A 20470-nucleotide genomic window follows, 5' to 3' on the forward strand; every position below is an offset into this window, starting at 1 on the left:
TTTTTTTTACTTTTACAAAGTATTAAAATTTGAAAGTAAATGTGAAGATAGAATGGTATTTCGAAATGTGAGGATTTGGGCTGGCCAAATAGCTCAGCAGATTAAAGTCCTGCCCCTTGGCCATTCTGAGAGGGCAAATGAGACTGGGTGTGATGGCTAGTGCCTATAATCCCAGCTCTTGGGAGGCTGTAAACAGGAGAATCACTACAAGTTCGGTCTAGTAGTGAGACCCTGAACACCCTGTAGACCCTTCCCTAAAATACAAAAAAAAAAAAAAAAAAAAGATTTGTGCTAATACTGTGTGGGCATTGTTTCATGCCTGTATCTTGCAGACTGAGTAACTGCTATGAAGATCACAATACACAGTGTATTAACTATTGTTCCTCTCCTGTTATCTTGTTTTGATAGTGTTTTTTTGTTTTTATTTTATTTTTTCTCCATAATTTTATTGAGAAACAAATAGCAATGAGACAGTTTCAAATCAAATTGGTAAGACAGTTTCAATAATTAACACATTGTATACTCTTTTCCTATGCTTTTTGTTTTTAATTAAAAAAATACATATACACTGTGACTTAAATACTACCCAACTCTTTCTCTCTCTCTCTCTCTCTCTTTTTTTTTTTGGCAGAACTGGGGATTGAACTCAGGCCCTTGCGTTTGCCAGAGAAGCACTTATTCCACTGAGCCATCTCCCCAGCCCCATGACCCAACTCATAATTATGCTCAAAGACTAGGGCAGATTACTAGTATAGATTACTGACTACATTTGTCAAAATGTGCTAACAGTAGGATTTTATTTTCACTGATGATAAAATCAGCACTGACACTAAAGTCAGGACCCACATGACCACACACCATCCCGTTTTATCACAGTAACTTCTGCAAATCTTTTTTGATATCTGAAGGCTCCACTGCCCCCAGCCCACCCCCTGCAGAGTTGACAGCCCACTGGGTTCTGGTCTGAATAATGACGTTTAGGTCCGATAACTCCATCGTGCCCCAAGAAGTTCAAAGCTGCCTGAGTTTTGCTACCTCAACTTCCTCCTCTGCCTCTCAAAATAGCTCTGCATCTGTATCCTCGCTGGCCTCTGGCACGGGGCTCTGCCTTCTTGCCCTGCGCCTCCAGCCCACCTCTGTTTCCCACCGCTGCCCCTCCATCCGCTCTGTGCACCGCACAAGTAGCCTTTTACTCTGGCCGTCAGCAGTGAGTTCAGTTCTGCCACTTTCTCTGTGTTCTCTATAAATTCAACTACCTTGCCCACTGCGAACTCTGCCTTTTAGAACATGAGATAGTTTGCAATTAATAAGGTACCCCAAACTCAAAGAAGAACCATTATGACTGGACCCTTTTTCTGGCTAAAATCTGCCCCCAAGCCCAAAGGCTCCCTCCTCAGACTTGCAGCATGGGGGCTGCTGCCCCATCTCCCTTTCCTGTACCCCACGTCTTCAGAGCCCCACATCCCGCCACTACCCCCATGCCTGACCACCCACTCGGTGCTTCTCCACTGCTCTCTGCCAGCCCCATTCAACTGGAACAGCTCGGTTCAAAGACTGATGCAAATGCCAGGGCCTTTCCCAGGCCCTGGGCCGCAGACTGCTGTGCTGCCCAGGCGAAGGCCTTGGAGTGGGATTCCACGCTCACTCTGTCTCCCACAGTCATCAGTCCGGGTCCTGTGGTTCCTAGTTCTGTGACACATCTCGCACCCAGCGCTACCTCAGAATGTTCATGATTTCCTTCCTGGATTAGTGCAAATGTCTTGTTTTTTTGTGTGGGGGGGGTTCGATCACTCTCTTGTCCATTCTGCACATGGCTCCTGGGTGAAACTTCCCAGACTGCAAGTCCCTGTTTGCCCCGGGATAGCCTGCTGGAGAACCTCCACCGCCTCCTGCTCAGGCCACCACCCCAGTGTGCACACTTGCAGCACCCTGTCCCCCCCAAACCCCCCGAACTGAGGCTGGCTCTGTCCCCTGCCTTCTCCTCTGAGTCTGCTTCTCTTGGCCTTTGTACCTCCTGTCCACTGTGCAGGTCACCCCGCACCTTCGTCTGCCCTCCTTACCCCTGCAGGTTAATTCTCTTTCAGCTCCCTGTGGGTCCTTTGCCTTTGTCCTTCTTTCCTCTGCCTTTGTCCCTCCCTCCTCTGCCTTTGTCCCTCCCTCCTCTGCCTTTGTTCCTCTCACCTCTGCCTTTGTCCCTCTCTGCTCACTGAGGACTTTTTCTTGGTAAATGGCAACTCCTTTCATGGAGCGAATGTTTCTTAGGGGAGTTGTGTGTCCTGCTAGGGTCACTCAGGGACCTGTTTCCTGGTGCTGTGAGCCCGGCGAGTGTGCCACTGAGCAGCTCGCCCAGGTTGTGTGGCCTGCGCTGCAGAGCGCCCGCTGGAACACAGCCAGCTGGAAAGGACATGTTGGCCTACATGCTGCTGGCTTCTTCTGCCTCTGTAGAATGGCTCCGAGCTGGTCGTCCAGGGTTGTTCTTGAAAGGACCAGCGGCCAAGGAAGTGGGTGGGGAGCAAGCCCAGAAATCGCCCCTGCTCAGGTCATGGCACTATTAGAAACGGGAGCAGGGCGTCCTGGAGGTAAGGCACTTTCCAATTTCTAAAACCACTCCGCTCCTTACCGCCATCTCCTTTTAGCCCTGTACACAAAGCCCACAGATGCCTTACCTGACTCTCTGAGGCTTCGAGGCTCGAGGGCTGATTGGGATGTTTGCGGCTCAGTTCGGAACGCTGCCTCTGCTTTCTCGGGTCGTGGAGGGTGAGTGAGACAGACCAGGCCTGGGGCTGGTGTCTCCGATGGACACCAGGTGACAGGAAATCAGTAGCGTCTGCCACCTTGCGCTCTGCTCCAATTACTTCGGTTCCATGTAAGCTTACCAGAGCCGGAGGAGGCCCAGAAGACCTTGGGCTGTACCAGGTTTCACTTCTTGAAAAGTACCCCAGGGGACAGCCAGAGTGCTTCATGCTACCTTAATTAGAAGGACTTCTGCGGCCCCCACCCTGCAAGCAGGTGTGCGTGGTGGGTCCCTAAGGGCAAGGAGGGCTCTCGAAGTTCTCCAAAGATGGGCTGGTGGGGCCAACTTTTACCTTTCCGCTTCACTTGTAGGGATGAGTAGGCGGGGAGGAGGCATCTGTGCAGGGATTATGTGCGCATGTGTCCTCAGGAGGATCAGACTCCAGGTTGTCAAACGCGACACCTGTACTTTCTCTTAGGAGTCTAGCGAACCGTGTCCGCCTCGTGTGAGATTTAGCAGAAATGGCCTGAAAGTATGGCAGCGCTGCAGAACATGATCCAGGAGCTTGAAGCAAGAGTCTGTTTCCACGTTTGGGGACAGAATTTGAGCCAGCACTCTGACCTATGGACCCTCCCTGTCCTTCCAGCAGCCTGGATGGAAGCAGCGTCATGATTACCTTAGTTATCGGCTGTGCAGTGAGGCCCGACCCCAGTTCCTTGGGAAGGAGATGCAGCCCCCACCCGCGAGCCCCCAGGAGAGAGGCCAGGTATCTAAGTAACCTAGAATTTGCTTACAGGTCAAAAAGTCCCCTTGTTGTTCTTATGAATGATTCATCCTAAGGTAAGTGACTTTCAAGTATTTTAGAGTTTCGTGGTTCTGTTCTGATGAAATGCTTTGCATCTTTAACAGAACAGGAACATTGGTTGGATTCTTACCTATATGCCTAACCCTGTCCACATAAGTAGTACTCTGACATGTACAGTATTGATGGATTCTGTTTTATAATTGCAGAAACAAAAGCTCAGGAAATAAGGCACCTTCTCCCGATGCTAACAGCTAGCAAGCAATAAAGTAAGTGATGCTCATACAGCAGTACCATCTAAATTATAAGTTTTTAAAAGGTAGTGTTTCATTAAGTAGGTTTTAGGTTGCAAGTGCTGATAAGGTCTCTTGACACACTTCATTTATGGTTCACAGAAAATCCATTACATAGAAGATACCCGTGTCACACGTTAGTCTAGGAATTTAAGGGTCACAAAGCTTAAGTAGCCTGTTCAAGTCCAGCAGTTCTACACGGGGAAACACTTTAGCCTAGTTGTGGCCCCAAGCCATCGCCAGTGTGTGTCGGGACTGTCGCTCTGTAATATGTCTCAGCCCTCATGCACCTCAACACCACCTGGGTGTCTGACGTGTTTCAGCAGAGCCTCACTCTTTGGGCAGCTGACCAGCCCCTTTTTTCGCTGTGCATCCTGCCTGCCACCTTCTCCCATGCTGAGCTCTTTCAGCACACGTGGAAGCTCCTGAGTTTATTTCTTTTAGCATGCTAAGTCTCTGTTTTTCTATGCATGTCGTGTGCAGTTGAGGATCTTGATGAAAATCCTGATTCCCAATCACACTGCTGGCATAGATTCAGGAAAGTTAGCTGCATGGAGCTCTGGGTCTGTGCCTGCAGAGGCACTATAGCGATGGAAGGCCTGGTTCCTAAGCGTGCTCTGGGGGTTTCCTGGGGTACCTGACAACATTGAGGGTGTCCACCAGCCCAAATTATTTTAGCAATAATAATAATAATGCAATAGTTATTATTATTCTCCCTTTCTGCAAGGTTATAGTGATAACCTCAGGATGTAGAATACCAGAGAATACAGGGCAAAGCCACTGAGAGAATCCAGCTGTTTTCTCCTGTGGCAAAGGACAGTGGTAGCTTCCAGGCTTCACTTCGCTTTGGAAGCCTTTGTAAAGCCTCAGCTCGTGCCACTTCCCGACTCTCACTGCACCCAGACTTAACTGAAGTAGGGTGTCCACATGTGTTGGGTTGGGGCTCATGGAAGTCCTCAGGTGACAGCCAGGTTGGGAGCTGTCGTTGTGCGGAAATGAGCACAGAAATTGTTGCCTTTGTCTACATTGTTTTATTTTGGAAAATTATAGTTATTTTAGAGAAAATATTGTTTATATTAACATTAGTGACACATCAAGAGTTTCTCAGAGGGTGAAGAGATTCTGAGCTCAAAAGCTTGAGAGATAGTGGTTGGCATAGGGAGGAAGACCGTGGTCTCTAGGACCTGCGGGGGAGCCTGTTGATCCACATCTCTGCCACTGTGAGCCTGTGGCCTTGAGAAGCTCACTTACCATTTCGGGCACTGTAATAACATCCATTTGCTAGAGTTTGTGTGAGACTAAATGAGTAACAGGCATAGCATTTAGTGTGACATTAGGACATAGTAGCTGCTGCATGAACGCTCACCCTCCACTTTACTGCTGTTGCTGTTCTAGTGGACCAGCTCAGGCAAAGTTTGTGGGCTAAACCATTGTTCTTTTCGTGTGTGTGTGTGTGTGTGTGTGTGTGTGTGTGTGTGTGTGTGTTGGGGACTGAACCCAGGTCTTGGGCATGCTAGGCATTACTGTACCTCTGAGCTATGCCCTCAGCCCCTGGTCAAATCCATCCTCCCACCCAACTTGTGTTCACCCAGTGGAGTGGAGCTGCTGTGTGGAGTCCCTCAGAGATCAGCAGAAGCTTGTCAGGAATAAGGGACCCGGGATGCCTGGTCCCTCCTGGTCCTGGGCCCTGGGCCCTGGCTCACGTCTTTGTGTGTACACAGGCAGCCTATATTGCTGTCCTTTATCTGAAAGTTTGTGTGGCTAACAGAGGTGATGACCCTGGTGATCATTCTCTCTGGGGAAGATCGAAGTGGCATTGCCCTGAGGTAGGTGTGCTGTGTGTGCCCATGGCCCTCAGGCCCCTGCCCCCTTCTAGTCACTCTTCCATGTTTCACGCACTTGCCAGCCTCGAGAGTCTGCTCCTCATGGGCTTCCTCACATGCAGAGTCCTCGGAGGTAACCATACACCACATTTTTATTTCCATGGTGCTCTTTAACACCATTCCTAACAACTGAATAGGTGACACTCCACATGCAGAAAGACAGAGAAATGGCTAACTCAGCCATGGTGAAGAGCAGCAGCATCACCAGCATCCCCTGTAGCAGAAGAGAAGGAGCATGAAGGGCCATGGGTTAGTGCTGTCATGGTTTTCCTGACTGAAACAAGTTAGGGATATACAGCAATAAAGAACCCTGCTTGTCTCTCAAGGGATTGATGCTCTAGAGCTGAATTAGCGGAGCATGGTGTGAGTGGACAGACACCTCAGCTTCGGCAATGTGGGAGGGTTGAAGACTATTTGTTCAACAAAATCGTAGGAAATAATGCATTTTCCAAATTATTCATAGGAAATAATTTTGTAAATGTCTATTATGAGGCATAAAATAGATGGAATGCCTAGCTTAGTTAAAATTGACCAAGCAGTTTGTCCAGATAGTTGAACCATCTTCTACTTCTGCCAAAAAATGTGTAAGAGTGCCAGGACAGGCTCACCAGTAGTTTGTTTCTTTTCTTTTCTTTTCTTTTGTGGCCAGCTCAGCCCACCCTGAGGACAGGGCTAGCATGGTATGTGTAGGGGTATTGAGCCACAGTCTCTGCACACTTGCCTAAGCAGGAACTTTAGACCACTGAGCCATCTTGCCGGCCCCACCGGTAGTTGTTACTGCCAGTGTCTTTAATTGTCATTGCACTGTGAATCCAGTGGCAGATTCTTGTGGTTTAAGCTTGCGTTTCTCTGATGATGCTAGTTCCAAGTGTGTCCACTACCTGTTTGCCATCTTTCTTTGTGAAGTACTTGTTCAGATCTTACTCTTCTTAATTTTTTTTTTTTAAAGATGAGGTCTATTTTTTTCTTTTTTTTGCGGAACTGGGAATTGAGCTCAGGCCCATTGTGCCTGCCAGGCAAGCGCTTATTCTACTGAGCCATCTCCTTGGCCCCACTCTTCTTAATTTTTCTGTTGCTTCTTACAGATTTTCAAGAATGGTTCATGTAGATAGAATACAACTTCTTGCCAGATACATGCACTGGGAAACCCTGCCCCCTTCTGGGTCTTATATTCCATACTCTTCATGACTTCCTTGATGAAGGGGTTTAGGCTTTACTTTACTTTTTTAAAAATTTATTTTAGAAAAAAAGTTCATGCCTGTCTATTTTACTGCTTTTTTTTTTCTTTTTAAAGTTAGATGCTTGTATATTCTAAGGATTCTAGGTTTGTACACCCCAAAACACGGAAATGTTTACCTGCCTCTTTCCCTACTCTAAAAGCTTCACAGTTCAGTCTCGTTAGCATTTTTATGTCTCATGGGTCTTGTTTTTTAAGTTTACTTTTAAAATATAATTAAGTTTATTATATATATATATATATATATATTTCATTATAGGGAATTTGTACCTGCACATGAACTATTTGATTTATTTATTTATTTATTTATTTTTTAAATTTTATTTATTTATGTGTGTGTGTGTGTGTGTGTGTGTGTGTGTGTGTGTGTGTGGCCAGCTCAGCCCACCAGGGGGCGGGGCTGGCTGGCATGTGGTGCTGGGGGATTGAACCATGGTCCCCGTGCTTTGCCAAGCTTGTTCTAAGTAGGTGCTTTAGACCACTGAGCCATCTCACCAGCCCCTGATTTCTCTATTTAATTAGTGTTTAGAAAACTCAGGCCTATCACTGACTGATTTTTGCACATGACATCAGCTGTGTGTTCCTAGTACCAACTGACTTGGCCTTACATGCTGAATTGTTTCTAGTGCCTTGTTTCGAGTTCTACACCAAGTTTATAAGAGATAATTACCTGTAAGAGAGGGAGAGGCAGGTGGAGGCAGAGGTGGAGGTGGAGAGGGGGAGAGCCAAAGAGAAGGGGCATTAGCCGCTCTGGTCCCTGAGGCCACACCCCGAGACCCACCGCCTTCAACTGGGCCCTGCCTCCTACGTGTGCATGGTCTCCCAACAGTGCCATCAAATCATGATCTCATCAGTGAACTAACTGTTCATGGAGGTGGAGTCTTCATGACCCAGTTACTCCCCAAAAGCCTCACCTCTGAACCTTTGAGACTTTGGGGTGACGTTGTCTGTCTAAACCATAGAAGTATGGATTTCTTTTTTCTTAATAAGGTATGTTTGCCAAGAACAGAATACCAGGTTGGCATTCTTTTGTGCCCGTACTTCCTGGATCTCATTGCTTTACTTCCTGCCCTCCCCTGGCCTGGCAGCTGGACAGAAATCCGTTGGTAGTTTACTTTGTTGATTTGTTTATAATGCAACCCATCCACTCATCTCCCAGATGAGGTTTTTTGAGGTTCATCTCTTTTTTTAAAAGCAATTTTACTATTACACATGCATGCCATTGTTCCCTTTGTAATTTTTTCCTGTTTGTGATTCACAGAATTCAGAATCTGCATCTTGTACTTGACTCTGGTTAGAAAAATCATCAGCCACCATCTCTTCAAATAGTTGCTTTGGCTTTATTTTGGCTTTCCTCTTTCCTGGTTCTCCAATTATATGCAGAAGTTACATTTTAAAATTCTTCCGTATAGTTCCCTCACGTACTTCCTGTAATTCTCCATCATTGCAGCCTCCCCAGCTGTAGTGTCAGTATTTGATACTGATTCTAACTTCATACATATATGTCCTGTGTACTCAGTGCATCTTAATTGTACCCCGTGTTGGACTCCACAGCGGCATCTTCATTCACGCACACAGCGTGCTCTGGCTGTGCCTGTGCCCCTTGGTGTGGATTCCTGTCCCTGCCCTGCCTCCTCTGACATGCTGACTGACGCTGACGCCCCTTCCTGCATGCTTGAATTCAGTTACCAGTTTGCAGTTTCACAACTGTATCTGAATTAATTCTCAGATTAACTCTTAGAAGAACTGAGAGTTCTTAGTGCCACGTCTTCCCTTCCTGAATATGACAGTCGTGGCTGTCTTATGACAAAATAACTCTACTACTTGGATCATCTTTATTTCTACTGCCTTGTTTTAGTGTTTCTGATATTCAGTCCTGGCTTTAGGCATGACTAGTATTTTTTTTAACCAGATAAATGTACTGTAGCATATGAAATGATAGAAATAATAAGTTATCACCCTCTAGACGTGACTTCATGATCTTCCATCAGACAGCTAGATTTGGGAAAGGCGTCTTGATCTAGCCACAGATCAAAATAACTCAAGCATGAACTTTAGTGTTGTGAGGGCTGGTTTGTTTCCTGTATTCTTAATTCTAGGTGTTTTTCCCCACAAATGACATCCTGTGGTGTTTATCAGTATCCCACACCTCCACTTTGTGGTCTCCTTTAATAACTAATAAACAGTTTGTCTTTTTAAATAGCTGAGTAGTACCCCATTGTACAAACACACCACATCTTCTTTATCCATTCCTCAGGTGATGGGCATTTGGTTTGTTTTCAAGATCTAGCTATGACAAATTGTGCTGCTACAAACACGGGTGCACATATATCTCTGTGGTATGATATTTTTAGTTCTTCTGGAAAAATACCCACAAGGGGAATAGCTGGGTTGAATGGGACCTCCAAGCCTAGCTTTTTGAGAAGTCTCCACACTGATTTCCATAACGGTTGCACCAGTCTATGCTCTCACCAGCAGTGGAGAAGGGTTCCTTTTTGCCTCAGCCTCTCCAGCGTTTGTTATTGGTTGACTTCTTGATGATAGCATTGTTTCTGGGGTGAGACGGAATTTCAGTGATGTTTTGAGTTTCTCAAATGACAAATGTGGTTGAACATTTTTTCATATATTTATTTGCCATTTTATTTCTTCCTCTGAGAAGTGTATGTTCATCTCAGGCTCATTTTTGATTGGGTCTTTGAATTTTGGAGGCTTGATTTTTAAAAATTCTTTATATGTTCTAAATATAAGAGCTATTTTTGAATTCCTACCATCTTGTTTACTGAAATTCTGTATCTTTAGAAAATTATTATTATTTAAAAAAAACATAAAAAGAAAGGATTTCTCTTACTTTCTAAGGGATGTTGTATTAGCTTGCTTCTGCAGCCCGAGGGGGCCTGCGCAGGAGAGCCCCGTGGCTGCCTCCTTGCCTGGTGAGCCCTCGGCGGCGTCTCAGCACCTTGGCCTGGGGTCTAAGCCCATACTGCGGAAAGCTCAGGAAGCAGCGCTCGGGCCGAGCAGGAAGGAGCTGGAGCTCTCTTCAGGCCTCATCACCCTGTCATTGTTGCGCTGCAGATCTTGGTTGCTGTGGTTTCTTCCCTCTATATTTTCTGCTTTTGATCTATTAATCAACTTTTAAAGTGAGTTTTACTAAGATGTTCTGATATAAACAACTGTCACAAACAAGTGGGAGAAGAAAAAGCCTTGCATATTTTAATAACATTTCGCAAGAACTGGTTGTTGACTGCTTTGATCCTTTGTAGTACTCCACGTATTTCATTTCATTTCATTTCCCTTTCTTTTTAAAATTTAAAAAAAACCCTGGTTTCTGATCTTGTCTTTATATATTTCTCTTATTATATATATTTCTTTATATAATATATTTCTTTTATTGTACTTTCAGGGGGTTAATTTTCTATCATTAAGGTTTAACAGACATTGAAATCTGAGTTTTGTGAGAAGCATCAGAGAACATTCCAGTCAAGGACAGATCTGAGCTGCGCTGCCTCCTTCATCTGCTAGCAGCACACAGTGTGTGTTTTCATTTCTTTCCAGGTGTACACAGTAAGCGGATATCCTGGTGTAAACTACTCAGAACCAGAAGTGGAAAAAAAAAAGATGTTTGTGCTTACTTAGCATTTTCCAAGAGTTGATTGTTGACCCTTTCGAGCCTTCATAGTGTGCACCACTTTCTTTCCTTTTTCCTGCTCCTCCTCTCTCCCCTCCCTCTCTGCCCCCCTCCTCTTTCCTGAAGACAAGCCCATGGTCTGCTCATGGAAGTCCTCAAGTTTATGAATTCTAACCATTCCTGCACCCTTCCGTAACCCTGCCCTCAGGAGTCCTCCTGACCCACTTCACCTGTGAAGCCCAGCAAGCATGCGCCTGTTTCCTGTTGGCAACGAACCAAGATTCTGCGCATCTTCTCTTAGTACGTTGAATACAGAAATTTAGAAATCTAACCATCCACAACATTGTAGCAGGACAGTAGATATGCAGCTGCTTTCTCTTGGTTCAGTGAGAAGAAAGTTTGAACTAATAGTGTTTGGACAGGATTTCATGTCTGTGTCTTGTACTATGAATAACTACTACAAAGACAACAATATGCAATGTATTAATTATTGTAACTGTCCTACTAACCTGTTTTGAAACTATCTCATTGCTACTTCTTTCTCAATAAAATTAGTACATATATATATATATATATATATATATTTTATCTATCTATCTATCTATCTATCTATCTATCTATCTATTGAGTAGTCCCAGCTTTTAGCAGTCACAGGCTTCCCAGGGGTGCTGGCATTGGTGCTTTGCCCTCGATGAAGCCTTGCGTAGATCCAGTGAGACCTGCCCCAGTTCCCCAGCTCCTGTTGCCAAGCTCAGCTCTCGTGAGCATGGAGCCTCCCAGCTGAGCTCTTCATTTGCCTAGGAGTCAAGTTCCCCTCCTTCAGTGTTCCCTGGGATCTGCCCTTCTTCCCCTTTTCCTGGCTCTTACCCACATTTTTATGTGTATGTAGGTTCACAGGGCAGGATTTCTGTGTGGATTTATCAGTCTATCTTCACCATATTAATGGATAAAAGACCTCTCATGAATATCCTTTCTAGGTAAATTATGTTGGCCATGCATTAGTGTCTTTAAAAAGTTACTAAAAATGAAACTTGCTCAGTCTTCATATGTACAAAATGGACTTGGGGAGGGATTTGCCCACACACTCCACCTTGGAGGGTACCGCTTTCTTGTGTCGGGTGGCTGGATCTGATTTTTCAAGATCAAACCTCTCCTGATACCCTCGTATCTTCTTATTTGCTTGTTGGTTGTTGACTGACTCCTCAGAAATTCTGTTCCCATCCCAGCGGCTCTGTGGCATGCTCCCCTTTCTGCTGACAGTGATTACAGTAATGACTTTTCAGTGTTTCTTATGAATAGATATGGACTACATTCCTCTGCTAGGCATCTAGTCTGGTAACTCTTCACATTTATAGTTAAAAGAGGTTATTTTGGAAGTACCATTAAAAAAGGCCTACCATTGAACCTTGATGGATATGATATTGCTAAAACCATCCTCACCTGTCTTTTGTGTCTCAAACTATAAATTTTGAAAAACTCCAAAAGATGAAGTCCCCCAATTGGCTCCACTGAGGTGACGCAGGCTCCTCAGAATCCGTAACTAGACCACTGCCACAAGAATCTACTGGAACAAAAATGTCCTTCCTGAAATTTTCTCTTGCATTGCTTGGGACATGCCTGTTATTATGATCTGTACCTTGATGTCCCCCAGAAGCCTTGTGTGCTCAGAGATGGGAAGGGGGCAGGGTCACAAGGGCCGTGTGGTGAGCAGGTGGGCCTGGTGAGAAGAGGTGCCACCAGGGTGTGACCTGGAAGGGCCCTCTCTGTCCCAGCTCGTGCCTTCCCTCTGGCTCCTGAGCAGCTTTCCCTCACCACACCCTTCCAGTACACCTTCCTATCTTGGAGTTGGCCAGCTGTGGGCTAACAGTGCTCTCCAGAATAAGCCTCTTTTCCTCTGAGTTTTGAAGAGAGCAGAGTGGATGTTTATTTTCAATCTATCACACTTTATCAGAAGTCCAGACTAACAACAACAAAAACATCCGCCACAACTCTGTGCTTACGATACTCGTACGTCTAGGACAATGAGCTCTGCCAGCCTGCTGTGCTTGGGTTTTCCTTTTAGAGCAGCTCTGTGTATTATGGTCATCTTCACACATCTTTGGTCTTAGTACTTGTATGAGTTCCTGAAGGGGGCGTTATAATGTGTGCATCGCTCTATTCCACAATGCTTGGTACGATGGCTGTCACGTCTATGGGCTCTCTAAGCCAGTAAAAGAAATGTGGGCCTCCGTCATCACAGAGTGCTGCTCAGAGGGTGCCAGTGAATCGGCTGGATTAACCCCCCTTCTCGCTGTCAAAGCACCACACACTCACCATGAACACGACGGTAGCTTCTTGGCATGGAGCGAGGTCTTTCGCGAAGCCACACAGGTAGTTTCTGTCGAGAAGGAAGCCGAACACGAGGAGGATGATTCCAAGCATGGCTCCCAGAATACTGAGGAAGTTCATTGTGCAGCTTGCTTTTATCTGAAACAGAATCAGAACACAGCACAGTGGCTCAGGCCTGGCCTGCACTGGAGATGGGGTAGTGGGTGGGAAGGTGGGAGAGCAGGGTTTAGCTGTGGCTGCACAGGGTGCCAGACCAGCTGTGTGGCACACACGAGTCACTTCATTTCTCTGGTCCACAGAAAGAGACCACTGACCTGTCAGCCCAGCAGTGGGAAAACTTTCTTAGAAAGCTGAAGCTGCCACATCAAACCCACTTACTTACCTGAGAGTGAGAACCCTGCAATTCATCCCGAATACTGAGATTTTACTCCTACATTACCAGAAAAACACAATAATTGAGTTTTCCTTGGTACCAACAGCCCACTGCAGCATGCGTGCCGTGGGTTTGCCACCAGTCTTCTGTGCTAAGTGAGCACCCATTCAGATCAGGAGGCGGTGGCCAGAGTGGGGGGGCACACAGGTGGACGCAGACGTGGCTCGCAGCACTGCAGCGTGATGCAGGCAGTCACGGCCGGCCTACTTACCTTTGTGTTCTGCTAAAGTGTTGTGCTTCTCTGCCATTTTTATTTCATCCTAAAACTGCACATGTTCTTTGCTGAAAATTGTTAGCTGATGCCTTTGATTCTTCAAGTAAAGTAGAAATGTTCTACTTAAATTATTTTATATTTGGAGAAAGTATGCACTGCATTGCTAGATTCCACGTGTGTGTGTGTGTGTGTGTGTGTGTGTGTGTGTGTGTGACTGAGGATTGATCCCAGGGCATTTACACTGTGATACATCTCCAACCCTTAAGAAAAATTTTGTTGTGAGACAAGATCTGTGTAAATCACAAAGCTGTCCTCTTGCTTTGGCCTCCCAGCGTGTTTGGGATCATAGATGTGGACTCCACACCCAGCTCCATTTCTGGCTTAGTGAGGGTACCCCTTCTTGTGAGTCACCCCTGTTCCTCTCCAGTGTCTGATGTGTAGTTGGCACCAAAAATACTCTGGAAAGCAAGAATAAGTAAGAGAATGGAATACTGAAGTTGGTTCTTCCATGCAGTGACTGGGGAACTTGGACAAGACATGTAACTGTTCTGTGTCTTCACAGTAAGAATTAACAGTTTTCTTGCCCTAATGGTTGATATGAAACTAGAGAGCAGATACCATTGATTGGTCAGAATATGTGATAGGTTGTGGAATTGTGGTGGTTTCATGATTTTCCAAGTTCATTTTCAAGGCTAGAATGGATTACTTCTAAGTTTTAAATTTCATTTTGTTTTTGTTTTTTGAGACAGGTTTTGCTATATAGTTCAGGCTGCCTGTGAACTCAGTATGTAGCCCATGCTGACCTTGAACTTTCAACAATCCTCTTGCCTCAGTCTCCTGAGTGCTGTGATTACAGGCGTGTGCCACCACACCTGGTCAAAGTTTTACATTTGTAATAAAGTTGAAACAGAACTCACCATTGTTCTTGTGGTTTTTCTCTTCAATGCAATTAGGAAAGCTCCAGAAGCAATGAACTGTAAAAAAGAATAAAACTCTTCATGTTGGGCCAGTGCTGCACTGGGGTCAAGAGTGTCCCTCTGGATGGGCTCTGCCTGTCTTCCGCCATGCTCTCCTTTGGAATCCCACTGCCCTCAGGTAGGTGGAAGCCTGAGCTGCCTTGTGGCTGTCCAGGAGTAATCAGTGCACTAAACACTGGGCTGGACATCTGCTTTAGCTTTTAGCTATTTATTGGACTATGAAGAAAAGCTTTCACCTCATTGGACTTCTGTTTCCTCATCCTCCCTTTTATGGCTATTGTGGCCTGGACTTTGACACACCATTGTCGAAGCGGTTTACAGCCCCTAGGGCTGGATCCCACCCCTTTACCATACTCCAGTTGTCCTTTTTGTTGGGGCTGAAGCTAACATGCTTCTAACTCTGAGGAAGCTTCCAGAATTTTTACAGACGAAAGTAAAACATGCAAATATCATTGTGTGAAACTCTGTATTTGACCCCTGCCCTGCCACTCTTCAATTTCTAGCTCTTCTCCTGGCTTCTCTCTTGCTGCCTCCCCTGACCCTCACTCCTCTGCTAGACTTCTGCAGTTCATAGCATGGAAAATGCTCTCCTGAACCTTCAGGCTTTTGCTCATTCCCTGTTCCCCCAGATCCTCCTAGTGTAGGGACTCATTGGTCTTTTGTGGTCCCTGGGAGAAAACGGTGGGAAGAATTAGAAAATAAAGACAACAGGTAATAGGGGAGGTCAGGTGGAGGCCTGTTTGCCTAATGGAGAAAGGACCTCAACGAAACAGTAAGAGAGTTACTTATACTCTTATAAAGTTAGTATCATGAGACACAAGGTTACCTAGCAACTAATGGCTGAAATTGTCCAGGCAGGATGCTTTTCTCAAGACTGCAGTAGCTTGAGTGCTTTAGGCACTGTGGCCTTGTCCTGCCTGCACACATATGACCAATTTCCAGCTTCAACCACTCCTGACACCCTCCCCTTGTCCCTGGACACTCATTCCCATCCTCCACCCTTACCTCACAAACCACACATCTTTTAAAGTTCAGCCAACCCAGAAATGTCTCTCGACAGCATCACTTCCCCTGGGGCCTGTCTACAGGAAAGCCTCTGGGCCCCTCATCATTAATCACTGCAACCTGTGGTAGTCGACTCTCCACTCATTCGAGCTGCCAGAGATGGCCTTTCCTTGAATCCCAAGCCCCTCCTCCTCCTGGCACTGGGTAGCTGCTGAGTCAGTGTTTATTACATGGACTAAATGTGCTCAGATATGTGGCTCTGTGTGCTTAGATGGGACCTCTTGGGAAGCTGCCCTGACTCTCCACTGTTCCAATGTGTAAGTTGCTCCTTTGTCCCTGTTGCCTATGCACTTCCTACACCTCAGTGTCATCCCTGTCACACTGCCTTGAAATGGCCTGTCCATATATTTTGTTTCTTGATAGAGTAAGAGCCCTTTGCAAGGTCCTTACTGTGCTCATTCTGTGGGTGTGTGCTAGGATATACAGCAGCTAGAGTAGAATGAGTTGGTGAGTAAACAAACAACCGTAAGGCCCAAAGGAATATTCCCGAGAGAACTTTACGACCCAGTGATGGGACATCTTTATCTCTAGTGAATTAATGATGAAATGATTTCAGCAAGAAAAGTTAACAGTTTTTGTGCTTTTCAGAGCATATCATACACCTGCCTCTGTCTTATTTCATAGCTAGGAGTTCCCTAACATCCACTGGCATGATTTCCAGTTGGACTGGGTGGACTGTACTTACCAAAGCAGAACCCCAGAACGGGTACCCTGTAATGATCACAAAGGGAAATCTTGGATATGGCTCGACCAAGGTGAAAAGGAAAACAATTCCAAAGGAAAAAATCAGAATTCCAAGGATGACCTGGGTAGCCTGTGAACAGAGAAGAAGGTCACGGCAAGTACAGCGTGGGCGGTTCTCTTCTGCTCCGGTCACCCAGTCAGTGGAAAGCCAGCAGCAGCCCCGTGGAGACGCTCCAGGTATTTCTCACCCCCCCCCCCCCGCTGACAGTGGGCAACAGGGAAAACAACCTACATCAGTGCTCCTGAGAATGCACACTGGGCCAGCAGCACAGGCCCGCGTGGGAGATCGCTCAGGCGTTGGGCGGTGATCCACACTGTGACTGGGACCACGAGGTGCAGCGACATGTGCCACGCTCTCCAGCTCTCCAGCTCCCAACTGTGACCGTCCCAGGGGCACTGAATGCTGAATCTCTGCACCCGCCTTGCCAGTCACAAGCCCTGCTGGAGGCAGACGCCAGTCCTCTGCACTTCCAGGCCGACGTCTTTCCTGCTGTCCCGGGGGGTTTTGTGTGTTTCTCCCAGCGTCGCGCTGGTGATGTCCTCAACACTAGGCAGCGTCTCGACACGTGCTGGAAAGATGGGTGGAGTGATGTGGAAGAAGAACGAGCTGTACAAGAGCATTTCTGCGGAGGGTCAGAAAACATGGTGCGCATCCAAGTGAAGCACTTATTTTCATGTGTCTGCAAGTCCTTTTTTGTGACTTCAGTTTTGCTGTGGCTGCCTTGATGTTCTTTTTTAAAACGTATTTTAGTACGGGGCCGACAGGGTCTCACTACACAGATTGGACTCATGGTGATCCTCCTGATTTCAGCCTCCCAAGTGCTGGGATTACAGGTGCGCGCCACCACGCCCAGGCTCGGTCGCCATCTGAGCGCACAACATGCCGTGCCTTGATGCTCTGAATGGATTCACAGTGCTTTCCTTTCATGGTCCTTCTGACTCTGAGGGAAAGCCAGAGTCACACAGTGCTAGATCTGGTGAGCAGGGTGGAGGAGCACACAGCATCGTGTCTTCCAAGCTGCCTCTCTGTTGGGTAACATGCAGCGGCATTCGCAGACCTCTTGATCACACCCTTTCTGTGAGGATGCTGCAGAAACACCCCTCCGGAGCTGCTTCAGGACCTGGCAGCAGTAGTGGGAGCAGCGCGTGCTAGGTGAGGGGAGGACCTCGAGCGGGCGAGGGGCGAGGTGCGTGTTGCTGTATTTGAGCATTCCCTTCTATATGCTGACCACCTCTTCTATGTTTTGCCCTTTGATTTTCACCCTTTTACTGTGAATAATCTCATTTTTGCCATGCCAGCTGTCACCCACTTGGTAGATGACTCCGAAGGGGTGTCATTTTTCAAGTCTAGACCCACAGATTTACCTCTTGTCAAACATCCTCCCTTGGATGGTCCATTAATGCCTCCTATGCAACAGGCCTAAACCAAGCTCACCTTCTCCCTTTAACCCCAATCTTCTTTCTTGATTTCTTGATCTCTGTTATTGGCATCATCATTATCTTAGGCTTGAAATATATATATTTTTTGTGCCAGGAACCGAACTCAGCAACTTGCAGAAAATAGTGTATATCTATCTTAACTATTTGGTATATGCAGATACAAAATGGTTCTTCATTTGTGTCCCCTTTTTTGTTTAGTTTTGTCAGAGATGGGTATTCCCTTGCCATTTAAATATTGTAGGTGTGTGAATTCAGCAAAATAATCCAATATAGTCCAGTAGTCCATAATAGTAGCGGGTTATTCATAGGACTGGCAATGTCAGAAGTTGTTGACTTGAGCCTTTTATAGCTCAGCATATTAATATGGCTTTACTTTTTATACCTTGTTTTTATACTTTTCTGCTAGATGGTGAAGACCAAGATAAAGCAAGAAGATCGTCTCTGTTCTCTAAAGACTTGATCTGGACAACCAAATGTAGTAGCCAACTTTCTCATGATTTCTACTTGAAAAATCATAAATATTTGACTTTTTAATTTTCTTTCATGTCAGCGTTGGGACACTTGTTTAATAATTTTTAAGTTTCTCCTCTAGGTCCATATGTAGGTAGAAGTATCCTGTCATTTCTGTATTCCTCTATCTAGCATTATTGACTTTTAAAGAAGAACTTGATGGTGACATTGCCAGTCCTACAGATAACCTACTACTAGTATGGACTACTGGACTATATTGGATTGCTTTATTTTGCTGAATTCATGCTCCTACAATATTTAAATGCAATGGAATACCCATCTCTGACAAAACTAAACTAAAAAGGGGGTACAAATGAAGGACCATTTTGTATCTGTACATACAAAATAGGATAGATATACAGTTACTTTCTCTTAGTTCAATGAGAAGAAAGATTTGTACTAATAGTGTTTGGACAGGATATCATGTCTGCATCTTGTGCTGTAACTACTATGAAGACAATAATATGCAATGTATTAGTTATTGTAACTGTCCTACTAACCTGTTTTGAAACTGTATCATTGCTATTTGTTTCTCTATAAAATTAATTAAAAAATAGAAGCTAAAAAAAAAAAAAAGAATTGGAGAAATGAGAGCCCCATCCCCATACCTGCCTTAGTGGAATATACACAGGGGGAGTCTTACTTACCCCTAAGATATTCATTTTTGAGGTAAATAATTTCTGCATGGAGTCGTGGTACTCATAGATTATGCTTCTTAGTTCTGCAGACTGATATTGTGGATCAGTGACTTCTGGGGGAAATAACAGAAATACGGGGCTCTGCGTGTCGCTGGAACCCATGCTGAAAGAGAGTGCTGGTGATTGGTGATCGGTCTAGACCATGTTCTTGTCTGACGCCAAGGCTGCCAGGAGCACAGCCATTGTTATGCTTTGGCTTAGAATGGTGGAATTCTAGAGTCACAGACTGATAGAATCTCAGGATGGGTCAAGGGCCAGCAAGGTAATGTGCAGTGCCCATGACTACAGGCGGGAATCGCTGGCTGGTAGCTTTTGTATGGTCAGGGGCACACTAAGGCCCTGGGCAAGATGTATGCCCTGCTGCTTTCCCCTTGCTCCTGCATACAGGGGCCACTCTGGCATAGAGGAGCAGTTTTGTTTCCAAGTGAATGGGAAGTGGAATTTTCTATCTTCAAACAAGCAGAAAACCAAACATCTCAGGCCATAAAACTAATCAGCTGGCTTTTGAATTACACAGTAGGCACCCATGTTGGCTGTCACTTTTTTTGGTTACCTAGTTTGAGTAGCTTCACCTGTGCAGCCGACCTCCCTGAAACGCAGTGGCTTCAAGCCACCTCAGTTCTGTTGACACTTCCATAGGACACGGGTGGGTTCCGCTCTGCTCTCCCTCAGCTGACTTCTGCCTGCTTCTCTTGTCTAGGGCCCCTGGTGGGTGTCCAGGGTCACGTGGACTAAGATGGCGTCTAAGTCCCTTTCTTGTTGCTGAGGCCCAGTACCTGCCACCCACACACTGAAGGACGGGAGGTTTATTGAGGCCCATCGTTCATAGAGGGCTCAGTCTGTACAGTCAGTTGGCTCCACGAGGTGGCAGCATAGCAGAGGGGCCTGGTGGAGGAGAACAGCTCACGGCACTGGTGCTGGAAGCAGAGAGAGATCAAGGTAGGGAGAAGGGAGAGAGACGCTTCCAGGCCACACCCTGAGGGCCTGTCTCCTCTGACCAGCTTTATTTCCCACACCAAACTTAGCCATGAACTCACCTGTAGCTAATCCACATTGATTTCATGCCTCTGAGACCCAGCCGCCTCCCCAGAGCCCCAGCTGTGAATGCATAAGCTTTAGGGGACATTCAGACATAAGCCACAGCAGATGGCCCCATGGGAGATCCGGAAGTTGGCAGACTCTTGGTCTTCCTCCAGTAGCAAAGGCTCTTCACACCTTTGCTTGTTAGTCACATGCTAGTGTCCCCTAGGGCTTAAGCAGATTCCAGAGGAAGTTCAGACCCACTGGGGAGGGAAATAGAGGAGGCTGTGCTGCCAACTTGCAAGACCTCGAGTGACCAGAAGGGGGGAACTTGCACCTCATTCTCGGGTCGGCCTTGCCATCCTCTGGTACTTCCTGCTGAGGTTAGATTTTCTCAACTGGACTTGTGCTGCGAGGAGCTTCTAGGCACTTGCTAGTTAGGACATTCAAGAAGACCACCCGTGCCT

The 20470-nt window shown here is 46.1% G+C and overlaps 2 protein-coding genes across 2 annotated transcripts in view; both read right to left on the minus strand.

The window, feature by feature from the left end:
• Positions 1 to 2840, minus strand: part of Ms4a1 (membrane spanning 4-domains A1) — a 12337-nt gene extending 9497 nt beyond the window's left edge. The window contains exon 1 of the mRNA XM_004646730.2: positions 2667 to 2840. The gene's annotated coding sequence lies outside the window, so the exon portion shown is untranslated. The remainder of the gene's footprint in view (positions 1 to 2666) is intronic.
• Positions 2841 to 5764: 2924 nt separating this feature from the next.
• Ms4a5 (membrane spanning 4-domains A5) lies at positions 5765 to 19102 on the minus strand. The gene is made up of 5 exons (XM_004646772.2): positions 18933 to 19102; positions 16277 to 16405; positions 14467 to 14523; positions 12888 to 13040; positions 5765 to 5926 (listed from the first exon to the last, which is right to left on the minus strand). Exons 1-5 carry the CDS (start codon positions 19083 to 19085, stop codon positions 5765 to 5767), a joined length of 654 nt encoding a protein of 217 aa, XP_004646829.1. The 5' UTR covers positions 19086 to 19102.
• Between the last annotated feature and the right edge of the window lie 1368 nt (positions 19103 to 20470).

The sequence above is a fragment of the Octodon degus genome, unplaced genomic scaffold, assembly GCF_000260255.1.
Source record: "Octodon degus isolate 3935 unplaced genomic scaffold, OctDeg1.0 scaffold00279, whole genome shotgun sequence".
Taxonomy (NCBI): Eukaryota; Metazoa; Chordata; class Mammalia; order Rodentia; family Octodontidae; genus Octodon; species Octodon degus.